The following is an 11,154-nucleotide window of genomic DNA, read 5'->3' as shown; positions in this document are numbered from 1 at the left end:
CCTTTATTCTCCGAGGACCGTGTCAATTCCCTGGGCACCCCCGGGGCCTCTCCTTGGAAAGGGTTAGAGGCGGCCCCGCGCAGCACGGGGCATTCCCGGGGCGGCCGGCGGGGGCCAGGAGCCCGCGGGCAGTTCCCACCGTCAGGTCCCTCGGGGCCCGGCCCCAGAGTGCGGCCGGCTGGACGCAAGGACGGACACCTGGTGGGGCAGAGCTCCGCGCTGTCGCGGCCCGGGTTGGCGCGGGGCCCAAAGGCCGATTCCGAGTGACCTCACCGACCTAGCGTCGCCCCTTTAAGACTCCCTCCGTTGCCCCTTCCCCAACCGGAGTCTTCGGGGACACGGAGCCAGGAGACCCCGGCGCCCAACTCCCACAGGGCGCTGCCTCTCCTTGGCCTCCCCTTCCCTCCCGGCATGCACCGCCCCGCCGCCCCCCCTCCCCCGCTGCCCCCCTCCCGTACTCCCTAGCTCCCCGCCCACCCCTCGCGCCCCTCAAGGCCCCTCCCCCGCGATCGCGCGCCGCGGGCCCGAGCGCGAGATGCCGCCGCCCCCGCCGCCGCGAGTCGCCCGGGCGGACGCTCAGTGCACGGAGCGCGGAGGGCGGGGGAGCAGCTACGGGGACCGCGGGAGCTGTTGGGAGGAGGCCGGGGCTGGGCTTTCTCCTCCGCCAGACCCCACCCCACACTGCCGACCCCACCCCCTGCTCCTTCCTCCTCGGGGGCGCGCTCTCGGGCCCGCGCTCGGAAGTCAGGGGTCGGCGCCGAGTGCGGGCAGTGTCCCGGGTGGGTGAGGGAGGCGCGGAGGCGGCGCGCGGGGCAGTGGTCGGCGAGCCGCGCGGTCCTCGCCAGGGGCGCCCACTGGCCCGTCTCTCCGGTACGAGCCGCCGCCACCGCCCGGCGCGCGAGTCCGGCTCCTGGGCCCCGAGGCTCAGCCCGCGGAGCGGCCTCCTGGGGACGCCGCTGGGCGAGAGGAACGCGCCCGCGCCCTTGCGTTCGCCGTGGCCCAGCGCGCGGGCGGCGGGATGAGGGGCAGCGAGCGGGCCGCGCCGGCGCTGCGGCCCCGGGGGCGGCTCTGGCCGGTGTTGGCGGTGCTGGCGGCCGCCGCGGCCGGCTGTGCCCGGGCAGCCATGGACGAGTGCACGGACGAGGGCGGGCGGTCGCAGCGCTGCATGCCCGAGTTCGTCAACGCCGCCTTCAACGTGACCGTGGTGGCCACCAACACGTGCGGGGCTCCGCCCGAGGAGTACTGTGTGCAGACCGGGGTGACCGGGGTCACCAAGTCCTGTCACCTGTGCGACGCCGGGCAGCCCCACCTGCAGCACGGGGCAGCCTTCCTGACCGACTACAACAACCAGGCCGACACCACCTGGTGGCAAAGCCAGACCATGCTGGCCGGGGTGCAGTACCCCAACTCCATCAACCTCACGCTGCACCTGGGTAAGCGGTGACAGCCCTGTTTCTATTACTGCTCGCCGGCAGCGCAGCCGCCCGGTCACCTCCACCCCGTGGCCCAGCCTGCGGGGCTCAGACAGCTGCGGGCTGGCTCTGTGCGTCCCAGCATGGGCCACGCATATTCCCTCCTCCAACTTCTAAACTGGATCTAGCACTTAACATTCCGCGAGGGCCAAGATGCTTCGCTGTAGCATCTCTGTTTGCTTTTCTACTCTTTCGAACTTAACCGGATTCTCGCTCGCTTAGTGATTCGCCGTTTGGGCTGTTTTGTCCCTCTTTTTTTTGAAGCGTTAATCAGAAACCCCTATTCTCGCTTTTCTCCCTCCTAGCGGGGCCATCACAGCGCATTCTTGGGTCAGAGATAGGAAGGTCCACCTTAAGCACTTTTATCTTGTTTAAATGCCCCTCTCCCTGGGTTTGAGCGTGATTGCTGTTTGCTCTATTGAATAAGCTGGAGAGGAAAGGGTCTCTAGTGCAGGGAATTTGAGGGAAGCAAATGTCTTTACTACCGGTGTGGCCTACGCGTAATTAAAATATAAATTCACTTTTAAGGTTATTGTTCTTCAGAGTTGTTCAGCTTTAATTAAGGACCACAAAGCTGTTTCACTGCTAATCCTGGTACAGAGAAAACAAAAGAAAGTGTGCACTCACTGTAATTTCTGGCCACAGTTTGGTCCCTGGGTAAAAAGGCTCTCCTTACTGGATTTCCTTTTACTTTGATTCAAAACAAGAGTAGAAACCTTTTAGAAATCAGGAAAAGGATGTATAGAAAAGTGTATTGCTCAGTAGTGGATAAAGATGGACATGTTTATCCTAAGGTATCAAAATCATTTTTGATCCTAATAAGTTTTTCTTCACTGAAATAGAGAAATAAGCAGAATAATTCATTATTGTGTTTAACAGTAAAATATGTGTGAGAAACTGGCACCTGATGTGCAGAGCTTCAATCCTTATTGCAGTGAAAGAATTGATTTTACTGGCCTCTGGTAGGAGAACATAGGGCCCAAATAGTTCTTTTGGTCATGGTTTTGCATTTTTCTTTCCACTGCTCTCTGGCACATTAAACTTTACATAAGTGGCAAGATTCCAGAGGAAGAATATAACTTACAAAAAGTGCTTTGAAAAGTAGTCAAACTACTGTGTGTGGAGTAAGTTTTAGAAAAGGAGTGTTTAGCACTATTTTATTTCTAGACAAGTTATTAGGAAGATGAACTTTGGGAAAATGAGTTCATAAAGTGAAACTCTGAGGCACCTGTTTTCAGAGATGGAAGAAGCAAACTGTTGCTTCAGGGTTTTAAAGGTATTGGCAATGCATAGAACCAGCAGCGTCTTGGAACAGGTGCCTCCCCAGGACACAGCAAGAGTCCTAGGATCTTCTAAAACTTTGTGGGGATGCTGACTCTTTAGACAGCTATATTCTCTTATGTACTGTATATTTTTAAGCAAATGTAATTTGACCAAAATTATTTTTATTATTTTTAAGTTTATTTATTTATTTTGAGGGGGGGAGGAGGGGCACAGAGAGGGAGAGAAAGAATCCCAAGTAGGCTCCATGCCATCAGCACGGAGCCTGATGCGAGGCTCATACCCCAGAACCATGAGATCATGACCTGAGCCAAAAGCAAGAGTCGGACACTTAACTGACTGACTGAGCTCCCCAGGTGCCCCTGTATCCAATTATTTTTGCTGAAAATTTAACTTATTAAAATTTCTGTGTTGTATTTTGAATGCCTACAAAGTCTTATTTAACTATTTTTAAATAGTAAAATTTCAAAGCAAAAGCATTTGCTTGATGTTTCAAAGTGCCTGAGATTCAATTGAAAATTTCTGAATAAGAATCTGTTATGTAGGTTAAAGTTGGGCTGTCAGTCTTGGCCTTCTGAGTTTTCTGCTGTGGGTACTATGTAGCACAAGGTTATTTCAGGTGATTGCAGAGGTGGGTAAATTACCCAAAGATTACTTCTTTGTTACAAAGGTAACTGGTGGGTAAGACAGTAACAGTAGGTTGTTACTGTTGGGGAGCAGATATATTAATTTTGAGTCATGGTGATTTAAAGGTCAAAAGAAATCTTAGAGGTCACCTAGTTAGGACTCTTACATGACTTTGTACTCTAAAAATGTTTTATGCTTGGACTTGTTTTTGCCGAAAAAGTCTTCAGCTTTTGGTAATAATTCGTGGTAAGTGAAGTTCATAAAACCAAGGGTTCAAATAAAGTTATTTAAAATAGTTTCCATATGAATAGTGCAATTAACTGTAAAAACATTTACTTGAAACTTTTTAGGTAGACAATTTCTAAAAATTTGAGTAGAACTTATTGTACTTTTTCTTGGATCAGAAATGATATCCTGGAGGAAATTGTGTGTGATGGAAAAGGTGGAAAAGAAGGGAGACTTGTGTAGTGGGGTTGATGTCTCAATCTCTCTCTCTCTCTCTTTCTCTCTCTTTCTCCTCCCTGCCCCCCAGCCTGTCTCCTTTTCCCTGCTCCTTTTTTAATGACAAGGATATATGTACACATGCAGGTTATGATCTATAATTTATAGAAAGGGCTTTATGTATCATTGTGTGTTTTCATGGTCAGCATATTCAGTCCCTAACTTTAGTTACTCCATGGGCTCTAGCTAGCTGTTTCCCATGAATTCAAGTACCATGACTGTTTGTGCATCTATTAAATCTCCCATCCAGTTCAAATTTCACATACCCTTAAGCAAGTGATGCATATTGTGCTTTGCCCTTACAGAGCCTGTGAAACTTGAAGTGAGCAGGGTGAAAGATGCAGGGCTAGCCAGCACTTTGCTCTCTTCCTTTTTGATGTTGAACTTAAACACAGTAAACTTTAAAATAAGCAGAGTCAGATTGCACTTAAGTCGTTATAAGAAACATACATGTTTTGGCATTAATCATAAGTCATTTTTTTTCTTGTAAAAATAAAGCATGACATGGTGAATTGAAACAGTTAAAGATAATGACTAGTGAGTCTCTTCCTCTTCAACTGCTAAGTTGTAGGAGACCACCAGTCAGTTTCTCATGTAGCCTTCCAGAAACTTTTCATGCATACACATGTATCTATAAAATTATATGTTATCCTTTTAACTGCTACCATTGTGTGTGGGGGGGGGGGGCGGGGTAAGGCATATTCTAACTGATAGCAAGGACCAATTAGATCATTGTACCATTATCAACACTAGTACAAAAGCCAGGAAAATCAGTGTTGATTCTGAAAGCAGCCATGTCTTCAGCACCATATACAGTAATCCAGGGTGCAAAGTATCCTCAGATATAATCACATAAAGTTGCTGTGGGAACAAGAATTGCATTTTTTGCCTGTTGTGGAGAGAAAGCTCAGCCAGGCACCCTTTTCTAAAAAGAATTCTTATTTTGCATTCAACTTCTGGATCTTCTTTCCTAACTTTCTATATGGATTATTTGACTGCTACTCAAAAGTTTGGCTTTTGTGTTTTATAAGTTATTATAATAAGTTTTATTAGTATCAGTGGGATAGTCGATAGTAAGATTGTAGCTGAGGATTTGCCTTATATTAAACAGCCTTTTTAATTAACTTGATAGTCATTGCAGATGGAAACTTGGCAGGCTGGGTCTTAATTTCGGAGGAAGGTAGCTTTCCCCCTTTCTGAAAACAATTAGATTAAGGAAGAGAGTGCCTATAAACCAACTCAATCAAAGTTTATGGAACTCCTAAAATTTACACCAAGACCAGATTTGTTTCCAACCTCCTCTAAGCTTTCGGACCAAACAGTGATTAAATGATACTTTTTAGCTAATATTTAGCTAAATATCCTTTTTGTGTGTCTATGTCAGAATAATTGATAATATAAGGATATTACATTTTATTCTGTTTCATTTTTTCAGTGTACATTTAAAATTAAACAGCTGTTTTTGTTTTTGTTTTTTTTCCCCCCAGGACAGTCTTTGCCAGGTAGGTTCTAACTGTGTCAGGGAATAGTTCACTCTGGTGACTTCACTGTGGTATTTGCGTACCCTGAGGGGACACTATTTTAGTTTGTCTCACAAAGGCCTGATTTACATTTTGCAGGTTTCAACTTGAGAAGTTAGGGAGCTCTTCTTTAATGGCCAGTGGTTGTTGAACACGGTTTTATAAAGTTGCTGTTGGCTCTTTTCCTTTTCTACAATTCACTGCTTTTTCTGTGTATAATCTTCTCCAGGTTTCTAAAGCATTCAGAGAAACAATTTACACTTTAGGAGAGAAGTTGGAACTATAAGCACCCCCCCCCCCCATTATTTTGTCATTGGTCACATTTGTGGGAGGATTGGTTTGACTATTTCAATTCTAAATCCTTTTAGGAAGTTGGATATGCCTTCTGCTATGTGCCCCCCCCCCCCCCCCCGCCGTGCATATGTTCTCATGTTACTGCCAAATAGTCTGCAAACATTTTTTAAATACCTACTAAATACATAGCATAGTACCTGATAGAAAAGGTGTATAAGATTGAAGGTCCCATTTTTCAGAAGTTTACACTATTAGATGGAATTTTTGCATTCTGTTGTAATGACAATAGTAAGTCAAGAGTGCCTTTATAATAGTTTACAGTTTATGAAACCTCCAGTTTATTTTATCATTGATTAGATTTCCACAACTCAGTGAGGGCAAAGATGAGGATTCTGAGGTTATGATTTGCCAAAAGTCATGGTGGAGGGGTAGGTTTTTGACTCTTTAGTCTAATGCACTAGGCCCTGTAGCTCTTAGCTTCTCTAACAGATCTCTCCAAAGAAGGACTGCTTTATTCCAGGCCAGCTTTAAAATACAAGTTCATGTACACAGTGATTCAGAAATACCAGACTCCTTTGGTTTTCCTCCTTTTCACTCTATTCTTTTTCACTTATATTTTTGGATTCTCCCCCCCACCCCCGCCTTTTTTTCCCCATGCGACTCACTCTCCTTGAATGAATTCCTCTTAATCTCAAGGCTTTCTTTACTGTTTGCAAATATCAATTCTAAACTTGTATCTCTAGCCCGGCTCTTTCTCCAGTCCTGAAGACTTGTTGGACATGGTCAGTTTGGGATGTCCAGAGACCGTGTTCAAAACTACATTCATTCCTCATTGTGTTACCCAACTCAAAGTTGGATCTCAGTGAACACACTACTGTTTAACCCTGAGGCTCTTGACCCAGTCTTTTGCCAAGTCTCGCATAAAAGATAACCAGGCTTGATAGGCTTTCATCAGTAAAATTACTTTGTTTGAAGAGCAGATAGGATCCACTGCTGGAGGCAGGTCAGTTCTGGGCAACTATAACCCCACCCCTTTCTTTCCCACCCATCCTTACTACAGTCTGTCCAAGATTGTGCTCTTACCTCCTATATCCAGCCACTGTGTCTCTTGACTCCTCACCTTTATCTCTACCTTATTGTAGCTTTCCATTGAATTTCACCTGGATTACTCCAGTAGCTTTCTAACTAATTGGTGGTCTGTTTGTCCATTTTGCCTCTTCTATTCAGACAGCCACACTTTGGACTGAGTGATGGTTCTGAAATGCAAATCTGATGATGTCATTTCCCAGCTAAAATTCTTCAGTGGTTCCTCAAACCTTTAGGAGAAAGTCCGGACTCCTTGGCATAGCGTACAAGATACTTTAGGATCTGGGCTGTTTTTTTTTAACCTCTAGGCTTATGTTTTGTCATTTACATACTTTGGTTTGGAACTCATCTGCTAGGTATCACCACCTACAGGAATTCTTCCCCAGTTTCTCTGTCTTTTTACCCTTTCCCTCCTTCTCTCAGGCATGGATTAGGTGTGGTGCTCACACCACCCTGCAGGTATCTACTGTAGCACTTATCACGTAGTATTATATGTTTCTTGATTTGCCTGTTACCACTTCTTGACCATGAAGTCTTTGAAGGCAGGGTCAGGGACTTAGTCTTTTAATTCATTTCAGTGTGACTAACATTAGTTAATTGCTTGTCATTCCTCAGTACCATACAAATTCCTGGATGTACAGTGATTCATAGGACATTGCCCCGACCTCATGGAACTTGTAGCTCGGATGTGGAGACCTGTATCTGTAGACTGGGATGTTGGCAAATTATAGCATTCTGGCCAAATCCAGCCCAGGGTTGCCTCCTGTCTTTGTAGGTACCAGGCAAATGTTTTTACATTTTTTCATTCAAAAATCAAAAGAAGAATGAAATTTTGTGACATGTGAAAATCATGAAATTCAAATTTTGGTATCTATAAAGTTCTGTTGGAACACAGTGAATTTCATTTCTTTTTAAATGTTTTATTTATTTTTGAGAGAGTGCACGTTGGGGAGGGGTAGAGAGAGGGGGGACAGAGGATCCAAAACAGGCTCTGCTCTGAGAGCGGTGAGCCTGATGTGAGGCTCAAACATCAAGATCATGACCTGAGCTGAAGTCGGACACTCAACTGATTGAGCCATCCAGGTCCCCCAGTGAATTCATTTATTAACCTATTGTCTATGCCTGCTTTTATGCTGTAAAGGCAGAGTTGAGTAATTGCATCAGATACTGTATGTCTAGTCCCTCAAAATCTAAAATATTTCCTCTGTGGGCCTCTACAGCACACATTTTGTGACTTCTGCCCTAGATCTATGCGTTCTGTGTTTAATAAGTTCTAAGCAAAAAGGTGCATGCACAGAGAGCATTCACTTACCATTTTGATGGAGGCTGGAATTTTTGTATCTCCAGTGCTTAGCAACATGTCTGGTGTAGTGTTCTGTAAATGTATGTAAGTTAGTGAATAAATGAATGTCTGAATTATAAGAAGTCCCAAAACACTGTACATTAATTTAAATTCTTCTCAGCAATATGTTGGAGTTTGTGTGTATTTTTATTAGGGTCATCTATTTTCTTGAGATGTATGCCACTATAATAGCTAATATTAAATATGGTACATGGTTCTTTTATTTCTATAGCTTTACAAGATGCACAAAGTTAGGTGTGGAACTAACAAGGAGTTGAAAGATCTAGGATTGTCTTGTTTTCAGTAAAAATTAGACTTTTATATGATTTGAAATCATCTAGATAAATAGGTGTATACTTATATGAATATGCTATCTTTTCAGATTTGAATCTTACATGTGAATATGTATTTCTGAAATTTTAACATTAATATTGTGTTTTCTTTAGAAATGGGCCTACACATTTTACTTTAAAACATGTACTCACATGTCTATTGTTAAGATACCTTAAAGGGTTGGGGCGCCTGGGTGGCTCAGTCGGTTAAGCGTCCGACTTCGGCTCAGGTTGTGATCTCGTCCATGAGTTTGAGCCCCGCATTGGGCTTTGTGCTGACAGCTCGGAGCTTGGAGCCTGTTTCAGATTCTGTGTCTCCCTCTCTCTGACCCTCCCCCATTCATGCTCTGTCTCTCTCTGTCTCAAAAATAAACGTTAAAAAAAAAAAGATATCTTAAAGGGCAGTTGTGGGGAAAAGTTACAATGAAATATCTTGTTTACTTGTTGTGTATGGCATCATTTTTAGTTTCTCTAATTCATTGGGGTACAGTTGGAGGATAGACATCCTGAAATGCCTGCAGGAAAGTGAAGAACCATGTTATAGTCGTTGGGCAGATGAACATGGTCACTTGTCTGGAGTTAACAGGCGCAGACCCAGCAGATGCTTCTCTACTGGCTCCTGGTCTCCAGCTGTACTTAATTGACAGCTCTGCCGCTGTTCTGTTTGAGTTTCAGAGAAAAGTGTCAGAGCTTAGAGCAGAGCTGTCTGTTTGTTTTTACTGTTCAAAATTCCCGAGAAGATTTTTAGGTTAAGGACTTTCTTCCCCTTGCTGCTCTCATGATTCTCTCCTTGCCTGAGTATTTTGTGAATTTGACTCTGATATGACTTGTTGATGGTCGGTTTTTGTTGAATCTAATGGGGGTCCTCTGTGCCCTGGATTTTGATGTCTGTGTCTTTCCCAGGTGAGGAAAGTTTTCCGCTATGATTTGCTCACATAACCCTTCCACCCCTTTTTCTCTCCCTTCCTTTTCTGGGACCTCTATGATTCTGATGTTGTTCCTTTTTAATGAGTCACTGATTTCTCTAATTCTTTTTAAAAAATTTTTTTTTTAACGTTTATTTATTTTTGAGACAGAGAGAGACAGAGCATGAACGGGGGAGGGGCAGAGAGAGAGGGAGACACACAATCTGAAACAGGCTCCAGGCTCTGAGCTGTCAGCACAGAGCCCGACTCGGGGCTCGAACTCACGGACCGCGAGATCATGCCCTGAGCGGAAGTCAGACGCTTAACCGACCGAGCCACCCAGGCGCCCCTGATTTCTCTAATTGTTAAATCGTGCTCTTTTGCCTTAGTCTCCCTCTTTTTTTTTTTTTTTTTTTTTTGCTTCATTATTCTCCATAAGTTTGTCTTCTGTATCGCTGATTCCGTTTTGCCTCATCCATCCTTGCCGCCGCAGCATCCATCCGTGACTGCAGCTCAGTTATAGCATTTTTTATTTCGTCCTGACTAGTTTTTACTTCTTTTATCTCCTCAGAAAGGGATTCTAATCTATTTTTGACTCCAGCTAGTATTCTTATCGTGATTCTAAATTCTGGTTCAGACATCTTGCTTGTATCTGTGTTGGTTAAATCCCTGGCTGTCATTTCTTCCTGCTCTTTCTTTTGGGGTGAATTCCTGTTGAATTCTGTGGTTGTGAAGATTGTTGTGTTAATCCTCAGATCAGTTTTCTAGGTGTGCAGGATGGTTTAGTGTTGGTCTGGCTGTATTTCCTGGACACAAGACACACACAAAACTTCCATGCTGTTCTGCCATCTTGGCTTCCTCCCCCCACCCCTCCCCAGAAGATTTTTAAAGCTAAGGGATTAATCTGTCCCTTCTCTTAAATTGTCGGTTTCGAAGGGTAAAGTTCCAAGATGACTGTGTGCTGGGTCTATCACCGTGCCTAAGCTGCTTGTTCTTAGATTTGTAAGAGGGCCTTCCTAGGGTCTGCAAGCATCTCCTTTCTTGTAAAATGATAAAGTTAGATGTTTGTACATTAGGTGTTGCGCAATAAAATGGATAGCTTACTAAAAGGGGTTACCAGAAAACTCATTTATAGAAATGTCTCTGGGGTTTTAGAGTATTGTGCCAGACTTTGGAGACACTAATTAAGTACATCTGCTTTTCTTTCCATGGGCTCTTCCAGGGGGCCATCCTAAAATAACCAGGCCCAGTCAGCCTGGTGCCCTATGAAGCTACATATTCATGAATTAAAATAAAGCAGACTTATCTCTTTCTTAGACAATGGGGCTCTCAGATCTCTTGTGGGAGGAGAACCTTGTGGCAAGGCTGGGAGATGAATTAGGGGATTTCCATGATTTCTTCTAAAACTTTAGGAGTTCTATTCCCTGGGCTCCCTTCTTTTACTCTGTTCCCAACTGTGTGGCTGCTTCCTGTTACACTGAAGGAAACATTGAATTTTTGTTAATACCGCCTTCTTTGGATTTTTGTTATTTTATCTTTTTGTTTTAAAAGTTCTTGGAAATACTAATCCAGAATCAGTCTCCTTCACATTAAAAAAAAAAAAAATTCTTGAAATAGAGTATACAAATGGTCTCATATAGAGTTCGAGATTCCATAAATTTTGTTGCAGGATAATAAACCACAGAGTGTGTGGAGGTTTCTGTTAACCAAAGTGATTGTGCACGACAGTGACCACAGGGGAGCCTGTCCGTGTTTTCAGGGATGTGGTTAATGACCAGTCCTTTTCCTCCTTTA

General features: G+C 44.4%; 1 protein-coding gene across 1 annotated transcript in view; it reads left to right on the top strand.

Annotated features, from left to right (window-relative positions):
* Positions 1-892: 892 nt before the first annotated feature.
* LAMC1 (laminin subunit gamma 1) overlaps positions 893-11,154 on the top strand; it is a 129,169-nt gene continuing 118,907 nt past the window's right edge. Inside the window, exon 1 of the mRNA XM_058701712.1 lies at positions 893-1,433. Within this exon, the coding sequence (XP_058557695.1) occupies positions 1,019-1,433 (415 nt within the window). The 5' untranslated portion in view covers positions 893-1,018. The remainder of the gene's footprint in view (positions 1,434-11,154) is intronic.

This window comes from Neofelis nebulosa, chromosome 15 (assembly GCF_028018385.1).
Source record: "Neofelis nebulosa isolate mNeoNeb1 chromosome 15, mNeoNeb1.pri, whole genome shotgun sequence".
Lineage (NCBI taxonomy): Eukaryota > Metazoa > Chordata > Mammalia > Carnivora > Felidae > Neofelis > Neofelis nebulosa.
The sequence above is the reverse complement of the archived record's forward strand: the minus strand, read 5'-3'. Positions and strand labels throughout refer to the sequence as shown.